Source organism: Malaclemys terrapin, chromosome 2 (assembly GCF_027887155.1).
Source record: "Malaclemys terrapin pileata isolate rMalTer1 chromosome 2, rMalTer1.hap1, whole genome shotgun sequence".
Lineage (NCBI taxonomy): Eukaryota > Metazoa > Chordata > Testudines > Emydidae > Malaclemys > Malaclemys terrapin.
Genome location: NC_071506.1, coordinates 211,630,978 through 211,648,618, shown reverse-complemented (window position 1 = coordinate 211,648,618; position 17,641 = coordinate 211,630,978). Strand labels below are relative to the sequence as shown.

Below are 17,641 nucleotides of genomic sequence, written 5' to 3'. Positions count from 1 at the left end.
AAGGACTTTATATTAAGAACACAATCCTGAAATGTGCTGTGTGACGACAGAACTTGAGGGCACTCAGCACTACCAAAGAAGCACTTAATACGCCAAAGGATGAAGTTAAGCAACTAATGCAGAGCCAATGCACTGAACAAGTTTGAGATGATGAAGCACAGATATTTTAAGACTCCCTTGGTAAATCATCAACTGGAGGCTTTATAGATTGTGTATTTTAAGAAGAATGTTATAGGGTGTTATAGCTGTGTTGGTCCCAGGGCATCAGGGAGACAGGGTGGGTGAGGTAATATCTTTTATTCACTCAAAACCTCTCCAACAGAAGTTAGTCCAATAAAAGATTACCTTACCCACCTTGTCTCTCTCTAAAGGAGAGGGAGGTTTGTTTGGCACACAAACTACAATAGAGGGGAAGATAGTTTCAAACATAAGGTGCAGCATTATAAAAAGTGTGAAGGCAACGATTAAGTCATTCTGAAGGGCTGCTTGGGAAGAGAAGGACTAGTAGCAGAAATATGGGTCAGGCCAATTTGCACAGTGGTTTAAAGGGGATGTGTTCTAAGTTGATGCTGAAGGGAAGTGGAAGTCAGTGCAGAGATGGAGCGACAGGCGCGACAGGGACAGAAGGGGAAAAATGTTGTTTAGCAACAGCAGTTTGTATGGGCGGGAGGAGACGAGAGATGTGAGTAGACCGGGAGGGAGGAAGTTGCTGTAGTTGAAGCAATTAAGACATCAGTGGTTTTGCAGTACAAACATGGAGGAAGTGACACAGGAAAAACCTACAGCAGCTGGGATGTGAGGGTCTGCTCTAGGGCGGTGCAGGGGGCGGGGGTGTATGCGGGTTGGCAGGTGTACACAGGCCGCGGGGGGGTCCCCCAACTGCTGCCCCCGCCCGTGGCGCCGTCCGCCCGCCCCCCTGCGCTCACCCTTCGCTCGAGGCCTCCAAGTGCCCGTCCTCGGCCATGGCGGGGGCTCGGCGGCCGCGAGCTGGTGCCGGGGAGGCGGCAGCGAGTGACAGTGCGAGGGCGACACGACCAGCCATCACGGGACCCGCCCGCCGCGTCATCCCGGCCGGGCCGCCCCACTACAGAGCGCGCGGCTAGAGCGTCCCGGGGACCCGCCCCTCCCTGGGCGGGCCAGGGCAATGGGCTGCGCACGGCTGAGCTGGAGCTCGCGCACTGTGGGCGGAGGGCCCCGCGAGCGCCCTCTAGTGCTCGTTTGTTTCCCGGGGAGCTCTTTGTGGGGGCCGGAAGGGGCAGATTCACAGAGAGGAGGGGGCGAGAAGAAGGGAGGGTTATATGTATTTTTGTGTTATGCGCGAACAGGGCCGCCAGCAATGCTTTCTTCCGTGCCTTAGGCCAGAGCCAGCTCATTGAATTCGCCACTGTAGTGCACAGGGCACCTTTGAGAAAGAGATTCCTAAAGGGTTTTTTAATGTCACATCAAAAGGGTCTGATGAAAATGTTCAGGACAAAAGAAGAAAGGCGCCTTTGGTGTGAGGCTGTCAACAATCCTATTAATGCTGTCTCAGAAATAGAGTCATCAAATGTCCCGAGTTGCTTGGGGGGCAGCACACTTAAACACATCCTAAACGGAACATAAGAATGGCCATACTGGCTCAGACCAATGGTCCCTCTAATCTAGTATCCAGTCTTCTGACCCTGGCCAGCGCCAGATGCTTCAGAGGGAATGAACAGAAGAAGTGAATTTGAGTGATCCATCCCTTGTCATCCAATCCTAGTTTCTGGCAGTCAGAAGTATAGTGTCTCTCAACCTTTGCAGACTACATTATGTCCCCCTTTCAGGAGTCTGATTTGTCTTGTGTACCCCAACTTTAATCTCACTTAAACTACTTGCTTACAAAATGAGACACAAAATACAGATGTGATATAGCACGCTACTACTGAAAAATTGATTCCTTTCTCATTTTTACCATGTAATTATAAAATAAATCAGAATATAAATATTATACTTACATTTCAGTGTATGATAGATAGAGTAATATAAACAAGTAATTGTATGAAATTTTAGTTTGTACTGACTTTGCTAGTGCTTTTTATGTAGCCTATTTTAAAACTAGGCAGACGAGTTGATGTACCCCCTGGAAGATCTCTGCGTACCCCCCAGGGTACGTGTACCCCTGGTTGAGAACCACTGCTTTAGCAATAACTGGTTCTACGCTAGCAGATTAATTTTTGATAATCTAACAGCCTCTAAAACAACAGCCGCCAAAGAAAATCTCATTGAGGAGTACTAAAGGAGTACTACTAAATCTTCTTGATCCTTCTACCAACCCTGTGGATGTTATAGCATTTTCTGGTTTCATTTTGTTAAGAACCACCATCCCTATTCTTCTGCTTCCATTTGGGACCATTAGAAGAAAATGGATGAGTATTAGTGCCTCATTAAATCAGGGAGAAAATGTCTAAAAAGATATTCAGGAAAAAGTATTTAAAAGGATTGGTTGCACAAAATGCTGTGGCCATAGTTCTGCATACATACCCACTGAACAATGTGTGTGTATAGATGATACACTCACATGCACCATAGATGTGCAAATATAAATATGCATATTTATTTAGATTTAAATAATAAGATATCTATTACAAGGCACTAGGCAGCCTTACATAACTGATTAGTACTACAGCAAGCCCCCGGCAGTATTAAAATAATTTAAACTAGAATTATGTCAACCAAGCACCTACAGCAGGGGTCGGCAACCTTTCAGAAGTGGTGTGCCGAGTCTTCATTTATTCACTCTGATTTAAGGTTTCGCGTGCCAGTAATACATTATAACATTTTTAGAAGGTCTCTTTCTATAAGTCTATAATATATAACTAAACTATTGTTTTATGTAAAGTAAATAAGGTTTTAGCATGTTTACTAGAGGCCAGGAGAGGCAACAGCAACCTGGCAGCTTAGAATTAGATTTTTGGGCTAGTTTTGTTTTTTAAAGTAAACCCTGATGATTATTATATGTGTAATTGGAACAGTATTGAACTCTGAGCATAATAATGATTAACTAGCATTTATATTGTGCTTTGCATTTTCAAAGTGCCACACAAGCATTAATTTAATCCAACATATGTACACTAAGTTTCACCTTCCTCATGTGGAGGTGAGTAATTAGGGGGAGGGAGAGACTTATATTAGGCATTACACACGCATAAAAGCAAAACAACAGGTTTAATGTTAAACCTAATCATTATTAAACTTATATAAACAGTGTAATTGAAGTCAGGCAGCATGATTCAATGAGGGAAGCAGGATTCATAAGTCTTAGCTTCTAGTTTCAGCTAGTACGGTATGGGGCAAGTCTGTACTTTACTTGGTATTGGTAACAACAGATAATATCTGACCAGGTTATAATAAAGATTAATGTTTATATAGCACTCTGAAATAATTGGATGAAAGCAGGTATACAGCACAAGTTTATAGTGTGTACTTGGTAGCAAATGCAGTAGTCCAGGTCACAGAATAGTTTTAGTCAAGGTTTTAATTGGGGTGCCTTACAATGGCATGGCAAATTTAGTACTTTTCTTTGGAGGATACCTGCTTGTGCTGTGGAAACTTTTATTTAAATAAAAAAAGTAAGTATCTAGACTTTACAATTTATGAAGATATGTGAACTGAGTATAAATGGACACAGTGATGTCTGCCTGCATCTGCAGACAATCAGAAATGATAGCTCTGTGTGCTGTGAGTTGTTCCTCATAATTTAAATGGTAAATTAAATCTAAAGCCTAGTTATGATGATTTAGGTCCTGATCTTGCAACACATGTGTAATCTCATTGACTTCAATAATTTCTACACACAAGCACACAGAGGAACTTCAGTGGAATGACTCAAGCTTAAAGTCAAGCATGTATGTAAGTGTTTACTAGTTTGGAGCCTTAATTGTTAATGTTAACTATTTCATTGCTCTCTAGATAGCCCCCCCCTTGCTATAGTGTCTGAGTGTCTTCCATGTGTTAGTCTCTCCCGGGATCTAGGAGAAATAGCTTGATTAGTTTATTAGTTAGGCTTGGCAGAATTCAGTTTTTATTTTTTTATCATTTTGACTGATATTTGTTTATTTTGGGGCATTTTTATTTAAATTTAAATTTCCATAGTTGTAGGAAATTATGGGGGGGAGTTGAGACGGGGGGGAATCAGGCAATAATTATTTAATGACAGTATATGTTGAGATTCAAAATGTTGAAGCTTTAAAACTATTAACACAAATTTTCAACATCACATGTCAAAATACACAAAGTAAATATTCTTAAATCAAAAAGAAGAACAGGAGTACTTGTGGCACCTTAGAGACTAACAAATTTATTAGAGCATAAGCTTTCGTGGACTACAGCCCACTTCTTCGGATGCATATAGAATGGAACATATATTGAGGAGATATATATATGTTCCATTCTATATGCATCTGAAGAAGTGGGCTGTAGTCCACGAAAGCTTATGCTCTAATAAATTTGTTAGTCTCTAAGGTGCCACAAGTACTCCTGTTCTTCTTTTTGCGGATACAGACTAACACGGCTGTTACTCTGAAACCATTCTTAAATCAAGCTCTAAAGTTCTCAAGTAGCATTTATTACTTTGCCTATCTGTAAATTTTAATTATCAATGGAAATATTTTTTTTGTCAGTTTGCATGGGTGCAATGAAATCCATGTTGATTGACTTTTACTGATAAAATTCTAATCCTTACAAGCCTACTTATAGTGTTGGTTATTTATCTGCTTGTTTGTATTTTTATGGATTGGTGAGTGGATGTGACCCTAACAGCATCCAAATTCAAGAGGGCAAAGGGCTCGCTGGTATCTAGTAGTGCCTGTCAGCTGGTCTGACCAGTTCAGCATACCCGGTTCATTGATGTCATAAATTGTATCTGATGTGTCATGAAAGGTATCATTGGAAAACTAATAACACACTGATGATTAATATTCTTGTGTGGTTTATGTTCAGTAAACACCCAAGTGAACATAAAAATATGAAAAATGTGGAACTAAAATATGCTTACCAGACAAGTCCGGGGAGCAGGTAAACAGGTTTCTCTCAGACAAAGGACAAGCCCATGCCTCTAGCCAGGTGTCATCAGAATAGATTAGCAATCACATTTCAAGTGGCCATTCATTTGCATTGGAGGGGCAGGAACAAACCAATTGGCATTTTAGCAAACACCAGTGGGGAAGAAACTAGCATGGAACTTCCTTCACTACCAGACTCCATGTCTCCTTCCTCACAACTTGAATGAACTTTATTATTGGGGGGGGTAACCTTCAGAAGAATCCATTTCAAAGGTTCACTAGACTATAAATGAGAGGGGCAAAGAACCCCAAGTTAACTTTCTCCTAGAAAGACAAGAGGAATCAGCATCATGTGCTTCTGTGGAAGGTCCTGACTGAGAGACAGTCAGCCATGCTGGACAAAGAGTGATTGCTAAGAGAAACCATTTTAAACAAAGACTGTACCTTCTATTGTTTCATCTATCACTTAAAAAGAGGGATTTTAACTGCTGCTACAGTTAGCCTGAATGGAAGGTGCTATCATGTCCACCAGTTTCACTGAGATCTGTGATGACCCATAGATCAAATATACACCCTCATGGAGGTGCCCAACCTCTAGCATAACATTGTGTATACATTATTTTAATGCTTTGTTTAAAATACACATTTAGGGGCTCCTATCTGATCTCTTATCTTTCCTTTCTGATTGGATGCCTACATTATGCTGTGAATGGGGCAAGCTGCTCCACCTGAAGAGATGGCAGCAGCCCTAAGAAGTTCTATAACTAAAATGAGTATCTAGACATATGTGAGCAGCTGAAGATTCAACAAGTAAGAATTAGTTGACATACTTCCTCAGTAGAGGGATCAGATATCTCCTAGTTCCTGCACTCGGGACAGAAGCATTACTCAGTCTTAACAAGGTTGGGGCTCAGCCACCTAGCCCTCATCAACTCCTTCTCTTCCACACAGTGAATAAGTCACTCAACTGCACCAACTTGAGCTAATGAATCAAATATAGAACTGAGTGGCATGTATGTCCTGTGGCATGTAATAGTCCAGTCTCCTGAGCATTCTAATACTTTGGTCTCATTTCAGTTGTTGGGTTTAATATGCTGGTGCTGGTTTGGTGTTGTTGGCCTATGACTACAGGAGGGCAGACTCGATGCTTTAGTGGTCCCTTTTGGCCTTAAAATCTATTATTCTAACACAATCCACACTTCACTAAGGGCACAATACTACATCACTGATGTGGATGGGAGGTTTGTCACTGATGGTAGTGGGAGAAGGAGGAGTAGGAGCAGGTGTAGGCCCAAATTCTCCAAAGGTATTTAGGTGCCTCACTCCCACTGATTTTAGTTAGAAGCCTAAAAGCTTTGAAGATCTGGGACTAAACCAAGGATCAGGAAAGTCAGAAGGAGTCTTTCCCTTGGTTTTGGATCAAGCCCTTACCATCTCACGGCCTCATTCATATTGGGTAAAATTCACTCCACTCACATGAAACTCAAGTTCTCAGTGTAACATATATATTAAAACCCCCCATAAGAATTACTATACAGTACTCCTGGGGGAACTGTGTGCCACTGGACGCGCACAGAATTCATGTCTGCTGCAGATTTTTTTGCTTCCCTGCAGAAAAATGAATTCTGACAGGGAAGCAAAAGGAAGCTGCAAGAGTGATCACATGCCCCTCTCGGGCAGGGCGGGCACATTGGTTTGGGCATCTGGAGCAGATGGGGGAGATGTAAATCATCACTGGAGGAGTGGGATTGGGTGAGCAAGTGAGAGAGACTCTGGCCCTCTCGCTTGCTATCACAGTGCACCCCGCATGGAGAGGCAGGGCTTTGGAGTGTTTCTGAGGAGGTAGGCATGGGGCAAGCTCTGTCACATTCTGCTCTGGCTGAGAGATCAGCCTGCCTGCTTAGTGAATTGTTCACATTATTCTTAATGAATTCCCCCATGAATATAAAACAGGTGTAAAAGTTTTAAGGCTCCCTTACATTGCCAGAGTGATGTAAAGGAGACTTATTCTAAAGGACAGTACGGTCTTATAAATGCTTATGGTGCTTTAGTGATTAAAACTGGTCTAAATTTTTGGACTGGAAAATTTTCCTATCAAAATGTGCTCCATGAACTGTTTGTTACTGACATTTCTGGAGATGGTCAGTAATCCCCCAAAATTGTGAGTTTGATTCCACAGCCCTCACTTGCTCTTCAGTTGTTTATGATGTAATACTGAGCATATGACAATATTTGTTGACTAATATCTAGAAATAAAGGGTCAAATTTAGCTACATTACTGTTAGATAAAGGGGATTTGTGGATTTCCTCCAATGCTCCCCCACTCCCATTCTCCATGCAGCTCAGCGGTCCACCTGAATCCCTGCCTGTGTCCAAAAGGGTGTCAGTCATCTGATGCAGGCAGATTTTTTGGAACCCACTTACTGTTGGCCTTCACAGTATCACTGGCAATGAGTTCCACAGGTTTACTGTGCACTGTGTGAAGAAATACTTCCTTTTGTTTGTTTTAAACCTGCTGCCTATTAACTTCGTTGTGTGATCCCTGGTTCTTGTGTTAGGCAAATGTTATTTACCCCTTCACATATTCACTTTCTCCACATACTTCATGATTTTATAGACCTCTATCATATTTCCCCTTCCCTTAGTCATCTCTTTTCTAAGATGAACAGGCCAAGTCTTTTAAATCTCTCCTTGTATGGAAGCTGTTCCATACTCCTATTAATTTTTGTTACCCTTCTCTGTACTTCTTCCAATTCTAATATATGTTTTTTGAGATGCAGGGGGAGGAGGGGGGACTAGAACTACACACAGTATTCAAGGCATGGGCGTCACATGAATTTATATAGTGGCATTATGATTTTTTTGTCTTATTATCTATCCCTTTCCTAATGATTCCTAACTTTGTTAGCTTTTTTGACAATTTCATCAGTTATTTTGTTGCCTAGTCATCCAGTTTAGTGAGATCCCTTTGTAACTCTTCACAGTCCGCTTTGGACTTGAGTAACATTTTATCATCAGTAAACTTTGCCATCTTACTGTTTGCGCTCTTTTCCAGATCATTTATGAAAATGTTAAACAATACAGGTCCCAGTACAGATCCTTGGGGGACCCCATAGGTACTGGAACTAGGAATGCTGAGGGTGCTACCACACCCCCTGGCTTAAAGTGGTTTCCATCATATACAGGGTTTACAGTTTGGAATAAAAGCTCCTCAAACTAAGTTTGAAACATTTGTGTATAAATTATGCTCTGTTTCAAATAAGATTTTAGAATAACACACTCCAGATGTAGAAGACAAAGTCAAATGACAATATTAAAGATTTTGCTGTACAGAAAGATAGTAAAAATGTTCTAAGAGGACCACTTAGCAGTATGAAAGATAAATTAGAATTTATGGAAAATGTAATTAAATCTACAAATATGTGGTCTTTACTATTTCTGAATTGATGGCTATTGAAGATCTGTCAGTTAAAGTTTCAATTTTTCTTTTATTGATTGCAGCTGAACTTCCTTTAGTCACACACAGCATGTAATACACCCTTGAAACAAATTCCTTATTTTGCAAAATACTTCTACACTAACTAGAACGTCTATAGTCATTTTTTGCAATAGTAACAAAAATAAGATAATGAGAAAGAAAGTCTGGAAAGCAAAATGTTCATGTGCTGTTTGGTAGAAAATAAAATTTCTGTTTTTTCGTTGATAACTCTAAAATAGAATTGATAATTGGTACAAAAAGTTTTAAAACTTTTATATAAATACTAGCTAAAAGTTGCCCATTATTTTATCCACACTTAACCAATTTGATGTGCTCATTTCTGTGAGATTTTCTTGCAAGTTTTGATACAGTTTTAAAAAAAGTCTACTCTAGAGGAATAAAATAAAGGAACCTTTACCAAACCATCTCCTTTCACCAGTAAGATTTATTACAACCAGTGAGAATTACAATTTGGGGAATTCTGGATGTAAGTCAGTATGAATAGCCAGACTATAATATACTTGCTTTTTGGGTCCAATCCTGCGAGATAGAGTCCCACCCAAGAGGTGCAGAGTATCCTCAACTCCATTGAACTCAGTGAGAAGTGAGAAAGCACAGAACCTTCTAGGAGGTACTCACCTTTTTGCAGGATTAGGCACTTCATGCTTTGTTGCCCCTTAAAGGCCATTAGATGTTGCCCATTAGAGGCCAATTTACAGAGCGGATAAGGAATCTATTAGGATTTAAATGGTAAAGCTTTCATTTTTTTTTTATAGCTGGAAAATGAGAGATCTAGTCACAGCTCACCACTGAGGATTATTTATATAATAATAATCTTTTGATTGCAGTATATGGGTTTGTTACAATATTTCAACTCCTGGTGTAGCCCTCTCCAAGTGCACCCCTTGTCCTTAAGAGTAGAAGGGTACGTTATGTCTACACTGCAATGAGAAACCTGTGATTGGCCCATGCCAGCTGACTCAGGCTCATGAGGCTCAGGCTACGAGGCTGTTTGATTGTGGTGTAGATGTTTGACTCAGGCTACAGCCCACGCTTTGGGACCCTCGCATCTTGCAGAGTCCTAGAGCCCCAGCGCCGGTCTGAGTCTGAACATCTACACCACAATTAAACAGCTCCTTAGCCTGAGCCAGGGGCTTTTAATTGCAGTATAGACATGCCCAAAGAGGCCACGTGCTTTTCCCTTCTAAGCAACTCTCTGTCCCAGGAGCATTGGGTTAATGGCACACCTAAGGCTAGGTCTATACTACCCGCCTGAATCGGCGGGTAGAAATCGACCTCTCGGGGATCGATTTATCGCGTCCCGTCGGGACGCGACAATCGATCCCCGAATCGGCGCTCTTACTCCACCAGCGGAGGTGGTAGTAAGCGCCGCCGACAGAAAGCCGCAGAAGTCGATTTTGCCGCCGTCCTCACAACGGGGTAAGTCGGCTGCGATATGTCGAATTCAGCTACGCTATTCACGTAGCTGAATTTGCGTATCTTAAATCGACTCCCCCCTGTAGTGTAGATGTACCCTAAGGTTGTTCATCTATAGAATGCATAGTGCCTCCATCTAGTGGTCAGGTAAATACATGCTTATATACAATTCCTCTGATACCTAGGACATTAACAATATATGTTAATAGGAATCAAGAAACAAAAAGTTGTAGGAAAATCCCTCCCAACATTTAAAAAAAGGGGTTGGGTTACATAAAAAGAACGGGGGATAAGTAGGAACCATGGATAAAAGGAAAGGTCAGGGAAATCAAGGGGAACAGAGATACCAAAGTGTTAACTCCACAACAATAATCAAACACCTCTTCCCTCAAATAATCACATATTTTCCAATAATTAAATACAGTCTGAATTCTACAAACAATATAAAAGAAAAGAGGGTCCAACCCTAAAGTCTACACAGAGATCTCAGTTGGTCAGTATGTACACACGGTCACTTGTGTTAGAGCTCTTTAGGATTGATTAAAGAAAAGTAAACTTGCAGTTGTTTTTATGTCAGAGCCCTGACCATCATTTGGGTGCTGATACTATCCTTCAACTCTCTGTAATCCTTCACCTGTCTTTACACCAAAATTAGTTGAGTCTCTTAGACAAGGTCTTGAATGACCTCTGCGTATTTCCCTAAGAATAGAGTGAAAATACTCACTGGGTATATCTACACTGGAGCTGGAGGTATAAATTCCAGCTTGAGTAGATGTACCTGTCTGATGGAGCTACCATGCTAAAAATAGAATGTAGCTGCAGCTGCATGATGGGCTAGCCATTCCAAGTATGTACCCATCCAGGTATATGTCCTCAAAGTCAAAATGGAATTTACACCTCCAGCCCAAAGTATAGACACACCCAGTATTGGTACAGTAACATACTGTGAGACAGATAACTCTCTGGACTGGAGAGCAGGTCTCTGTGTTGCTCAAATACTGATCCTCCCTTGACTTCCTGCACCAGGGAGGCCTCGTAGGTGAGACTGGCATTCTATCTGTTCCTTCTGGATAGTAATCTGAGAGCTGCTTCCCTCCTCTCCCCTTTGTCCACACCACCTGGGCATGTTGGCCTCCTCTTTCTGCTGATTCTATTTTGTGGCTGGTGATTGCTTGAGTGGAGGGACAGACTTTTCTCTGCCCAATGCTTGCTATAGCCAAGCTGTTTTGGGAATAGCTGACTGAGGAGTTAAAAGGGATTTACCTCTCTTCTACCATGTAGAGAGCAACTGAACAACTTCATCTGTCTCTACTTGTGAAAGTAAACTCCCCTACTTTCCTCCCAAACAATGTTTGGGCTGGATGCACATAACTGGGAGTCTCAGCCATGTGCAGACATTTTTGGGTGCAGTTGGTTGACCAGGAATGTCAGTCACTCTCCTCTCCCAGCAACTTCCCCTCTTCTCTGGCTAAAAACCCACTGGGTCTCATGCACACAGAATAGGTAGCTACTTTCCATTTCCCAACCTTTGTTTCTGTACTGCTGTCTGTCTATGGGAGCTGCTTCTTGCAAACCCCTATAATATCAAGGAAAATACAACTGCTAGCATGTGAAAATTGGGCTACATATCACTGGAAAAGTAATTTCCTCTACAGCTGTAATAAGATTCAGATTTGACCTAATGGTCTCTATGCTGTGATAATGAATGTAGATTCTATCCCCTCCTCTTCTACTGGCTTGCTGTATGACTTTGGGCAAGTCACTTTACCTATTTGTGCCTCAGTTTCCTCATCAGTAGAATGAAGATAGTAATAGTGTTTACCTTCCTTTGTAAATATACAGATGAAAAGTACTTATATAACGCTCAACACACTGGGGTCCACTTAGAGACTGGGACCAGAACAAGTTTTGATAAGCTAAACCTTCCCTCCCACAGCAGGACCTAGGGTCAATGGCTCTTGTAACGTTTACCACATTGTAGCAACCAAAATCCTCTTTGTAACTATTTAAACTGTGTCTCTCATGTTTGAGATGGCTTAAACATGACTGTTGTTATCCTTAGCTACCGGCAACAATTCCTGCTTGTATGGAGTGACTCTTGCCAGTTCAGCCTTTATATTACATTTTCTTTTAATTGAGCCTTGACATATTGACAGAATCCACCTTTTACTAGGACTCCAGGAAAAAAGTAGTAATTTTGATGTATCAGCAGAATTACGTGCTTAATGACTGATTCTTTCTCATATGTCCAGAGTTAAACTGAATGCCAAATTTGGGGTCAGAAAAGAGTTTTCTCTGGGCAAGGACTTTGCAATTTTTTTTCTGTAACTTTAATTGGTACTCATCTGTTAAGATCAAATGTGTGTGTGTGTACGTGTGTGTGTATATGTGTGTGTGTGTGTATATATATATATATATATATAAATTAATTTCCTGAGGATTTGGGGGAGAGAAGGGAGTGACAATTCCTTTTTTTTTTTTGAAGTCTGATACTGGAAATATTAAAAAATTAACTATATTCTGTACTGTTCTCTTTAAATGCCTGTACAAACAGAAAGTGCTCTCTAGATTGCAGGAAATTATACAATAGGTAAATAAAATGGATTTAGCATTTACTATTGTGAATAATCCCACTGAAATCAATGGGTTGTATGTACTACACCGTGTAATACAGGTTTGAAGGGATAGTCCTTAAATTAAGACTAGAACAAACAGGAGACAACAAAGCAAGGAGAGGTAGGATAAGGGAGGGGAAAATAAGATTTTGTGGGCCAGTGGGAGGCTCATGTATGTATTAGGAAGTAGCTTGTTTTCTTTAACTTCTTATTGCACAATGGATACTGCTGAAAGTACAGGAGGCTAGAATAGCTACTGCTGCTGGAAGCCATGAGATCTGAGAAGGAGTTACAGGGTGAAAAGCAGGATATGGTGGATGGCAGGGATCAGCATGACAGAAGGGGTGCATGTGGGCATGGGAGATGGGCACAAATGACTATGTGGGTCTCTGATGCCAGTGTGGGGAGCAGGGGCATTGGAACAATTTGTATAGTGGGGATACTGAAAGCCATTGAACAAAACTGTAAACCGTCCATCTGATGAAAACCACTTCAAGCCGGAGGTGCTGCTTAGTGAGACCAGACAGCAAGTGTGAAAAATCGGGATGGGGGGGTAATAAGATAGGGTTACTATATTTCAACACTGAAAAAAGAGGACACTCCACGGGGGCTCTGGCCCTGCCCTAACTCTGCCCCTTCCCCACACCTGGCTCTGCCCCCATTCCAACCCCTTCCCCAAAGTCTCTGCCCCAACTCTGCTACCTCCTCCCTCCCGCTCTGATCTTGGTTGGGGGTTGCTAAGTGCTTCTCTGCTCCCCACTCACCCTGCAGCCCCTGCACTCCCCCCGCCCCTGCAGCCTCTGTGACCCCAGCTCCCCACTCGCCCTGCAGCCCCTGCACCCCCCTGCCCCTGCAGCTTCTGCGCCCTCCTGCCCCTGTAGCCTCTATGCCCCTGCCTGCCCTGCTCCTCCTCGCCCTGAAGCCTCTGCGCCCCCTGCCTGCCCTGCTCCTCCTTGCCCTGCAGCCTCTGCATCCTGTCAGGGTGGTTAAACACTGGAATAAATTGCCTAGGGAGGTTGTGGAATCTCCATCTCTGGAGATATTTAAGAGTAGGTTAGATAAATGTCTATCAGGGATGGTCTAGACAGTATTTGGTCCTGCCATGCGGGCAGGGGACTGGACTCGATGACCTCTCGAGGTCCCTTCCAGTCCTAGAATCTATGAATCTATGAATCCCCCTGCCTGCCCTGCTCACCTGGCAGCCTCTGCCTGGTGGGGGCTTCGGACGCTCAGCGGTGACCGGGGCGGCGGGGGTCCCTGCAGCCCTGGCACTTGCCGCACTCCCCGCCCCGCAGCCTCCTTCCTGCCGCTGCCGAACAGATCCCTGGCCTGTCTGTCCCCTCTGGAAACAGCTCCCGGGGCGATGGAGCTCCAGGAAGGGTCCCCCAGTGGCTGGGGGGTCCCCGCCCACGAGGGAATCCTGAGCCGCCGGCTGGGCCCAGCCTCCCCATGGTCCTGTGGGCTCGGGTGGGGCGCACGGTCTGCCCGGGCTGCGGGGGCAGCAGCGGCCCCTCTGCCGCCTTCTGGGGCTGCGCCCCCTCCTCCCCCTGCCCGAGCTTGCTACAATGTAGTCGGGGCGGCTGGGCTAGGGACCTGGCGGGTCATGCCGGGGCCGGGCGAACCCTGGCTTATGCCTCCCTATTTTCCTGGACATGTTTGGCTTTTTGGAAATTCCCCCTGGACAGGGATTTGAGGACCAAAAAGCCGGACATGTCTGGGGGAAATCCAGACGTATGGTAACCCTAAATAAGAGCCTATATAAGAAAAAGACCCCCAAAGCAGGACTGTCCCTATAAAATCAGGACATCTGGTCACCCTGGTGCTTTCCCCACACTCTGAGGCTAAAGAGCAACATGCAGCCGGTCTACGCTGGAGGCCGCATGTGGCATATACACTGCACTCCCGACCTCAGTACGGGTGCAACTAGCAGCGCGGGTTAGCCAGGCTGCCGAGGCACTGCTTAGGCGTGTACAGACACACAGCAGCCCGGGGGGGGATGGGAGGGGTGTACCATACAAGGCTCTCTACGCTCCCAAGCAAAGCCTTTGCCTTCTCTGCGGCACTACCATTTTTAGCAGCAGCAGCAGCTGCCCAGCTACACGGCTGCCAGATAGGCCAAGCCATGGCGTGACGGGTAATGGGGGAGGAGAGGCAGGACCATTGGTCATGGATGTGTGAGGCCTATAAAGCCCCTGCCTGAAATAGGCCCTCGAGGGGAGCTATAAACGAGCTCCGCTGGGGCCAACCGCCGACCAACCGCTCTTGAGAAAGGGGGAGGGGCAGCTCTCAGACAACGTTATAGCGCCGCCCTTTGGCTCGGGCAGTCCGCTCTCCCCCCGTCTTCGTCTCTGAGCGCGCGCAAGCGCGCTTACTCTCTCCTAGTCCCGCCTCCTGGCGCGTGCTGCCCCAGCGGTCTCCCCCGAGCGCTCCTCCTAACCTAAGCCCCGCCTCGCGTCTCTTTGGGGACCGCCCTTTTGGCGTGAGCAGCCGCGCCCCTATCACCGGTGCGCGCTCCCTGTTGTTACGGCGGGTCTAACGCCCCCTCTCGTCACCCACAGCCGCTCTGCTCCCTCCTTCCCTCCCTCCCTTCCCTGCGGACGTGGAATAAAGAGTCAGCGGGTGAGTGCGAGCCCCCTGCTCTCCGCTAGTCCCTGCCGCCCCAGCGTGTCTGCGCCTCCCTCGCCCATCCCTGAGTGGCCCGGGGTCCGCTCACGGCTGGGACCCCAGAGAAGCTGGGCACTGGGGAGGGGGCTCGAGGGAGGGGGCTGAGGCGTCAGGGGTACAGGAGTCTTGGGGCGTTGGTAGTGGGTGGGTTCTGCGCGTACACTTATTCTCGTCTAGGGCCCTGCAGAGTTGCACCGACTGTGCCTTCTCCTCTGTCCCTCTGTGTGCGGGGTGGGGTAGGGCGGGACGGCCCGGATTGCATTTTGCAGATTTGCAAAGGAAGTAGATTATTAGTTGTTACCTACATTTAATGAGTATCAAATGTCTTCCTTTCGAAGTGGGTCCCGTGGTTTTTCACATCATAGAATTGGTTTGTGCTCATTGGAATTTGAACGTGAGCAAGTGAATTAGACTGATTCTCGGATTTGCTAGTTTTTGTGATAACCAGAGCACTTTTTCCCCCCCTCTATGCCTGAATCACTCACAGGTGTGTTGAAGTGTGAAAGATATACTTTAATGCCCTTCACAGCTGCCTTTTATCTGTGCAATGCTATCTTCTGAATTACAATATAATATTAATATTTAGATCATCGTTTCTCCTTGGAGCAAAAGTTACGTCTCCTTGTTTGAAAACTGAGCATACTGATGGCACTTTATGAATAAAAACATGAAGTAGATAATGTCCTTTCACTGGAAAACAAATACTGGTTTTTTTGGCCTGAAAACCTTTCTATTAAACATATTCAATAAAATGTATTACAGTAATAAAATTAATATTCTATATTCTATATTTTCTTCAATTCCAAAGTATCATGAAACAGTTGATTTATAACAGGGTCTGCATACTTTCTGTACGCTAACAGTAACAGCTAAACAGTAATTGCATTTCTACTTCTGTTACCTGTAGAGTGCTGCCATTTGTGATATGTCTTAATGGATGTGGCATGCCTTTCTGGGGCATATCAACTGTACTCCATACTACATTCTAGATGTACCCCTTGGACCATCAAGTAGTTGATATAGGAAGGATGTTTATTATTTGTGTTGAGACTAGTGTGCCAGTTGCTGTACACACACCTACTGCACACAAACTGAGTACAATTCTGCTTGGAAGGATGGCTGTAAGGGAGTTCCATATTTGTGTGTCCCTAGTTTCTTGATCAAATATGATGTTTTTCCCCCCTATGTTGTGCATCATCACAAATAGTAAAGGTTTTGCAGGCCAGGTTATACTCTGTGACATCTGTGTAACCCTATTGCTTCCAGATAACATCTTTGGTGACACTTGTGCCATCTCAGACAGGAGCAACTGACTGGAATTTATTCAATGGTTTTGTTAAAGCACAATATGGAATAGAACAGGGGTAGGCAACCTATGGCACACATGCCAAAGGCGGCATGCAAGCTGATTTTCAGTGGCACTCCCACTGCCCAGGTCCTGGCCACCGGTCCAGGGGGCTCTGCATTTTAATTTAATTTTAAATGAAGCTTCTTAAACATTTTAAAAACCTTATTTACTTTACATACAACAATAGTTTAATTATATATTATAGACTTATAGAAAGAGACCACCTAAAAACGTTAAAATGTATTACTGGCACGTGAAACCTTAAATTAAAGTTAATAAATGAAGACTTGGCACACCACGTCTGAAAGGTTGCCGACCCCTGGAATAGAATCTTCCTAATTACTCAGTTCTGTAGTGCTAACAGGAGTAAGAAATCCTTTTTGTGACTAAAATGAGAAAATACAACTCTGAATACATAAAAGGAGCAGATCTTTGTGAATAAGAAGCTGCTATTTTTATGCAGGACACTTTTGGAGCAGAACTATATGTCTTTCAATAAAAGATACTGTCACCTAATAAAACTTACCATTTATCCAGTGCTAATCATATTGAAAGCTTTTTACAAACATTTGACTGATTTTCACAACATCCCTTGGGGACAGACAAGTATTACCCCCATTTTAAAAATAGGAACACTGAGGCAGAGAGTTGAAGTAACTTGTCTAAAACAACACTGAGTTAGTCACAGAACCAAGATTAAAATTCCTGACTTCCAGTCCTATTTTCATTCTTCTAGATCAGTGGTTCTCAAACTTTTGTATTGGAGACCCCTTTCACATAGCAAGCCTCTGAGTGCGACCCCCTTATAAATAAAAAACACTTTTGTATATGTTTAACACCATTATAAATGCTGGATGCAAAGCAGGGTTTGGGGTGGAGGCTGAGGACTTGTGACCCCATGTAATAACCTCGTAACCCCTGAGGGGTCCTGACTCACAGTTTGAGAACCTCTGTTCTAGATCATGCTGTTTGTACAGATTTACATCTAAAATGTAGATTTACATTTTTATGAACCTAGTATCATTCATAATATATCAACTTAAAATGTACATATTTTATTTCAGCATTGTGAACGCCA

At 43.7% G+C, this 17,641-nt stretch overlaps 2 protein-coding genes across 3 annotated transcripts in view; one reads left to right on the top strand and one right to left on the bottom strand.

Moving 5' to 3' along the window:
* Positions 1 to 1,093, bottom strand: part of ABHD5 (abhydrolase domain containing 5, lysophosphatidic acid acyltransferase) — a 38,634-nt gene extending 37,541 nt beyond the window's left edge. Inside the window, exon 1 of the mRNA XM_054019807.1 lies at positions 927 to 1,093. Within this exon, the coding sequence (XP_053875782.1) occupies positions 927 to 1,066 (140 nt within the window). The 5' untranslated portion in view covers positions 1,067 to 1,093. The remainder of the gene's footprint in view (positions 1 to 926) is intronic.
* A 13,943-nt stretch (positions 1,094 to 15,036) lies between these two features.
* ANO10 (anoctamin 10) overlaps positions 15,037 to 17,641 on the top strand; it is a 233,759-nt gene continuing 231,154 nt past the window's right edge. Inside the window, exon 1 of one of the 2 annotated variants that reach the window (XM_054019806.1) lies at positions 15,037 to 15,170. The gene's annotated coding sequence lies outside the window, so the exon portion shown is untranslated. The remainder of the gene's footprint in view (positions 15,171 to 17,641) is intronic. The other variant, XM_054019805.1, reaches the window with a different exon arrangement.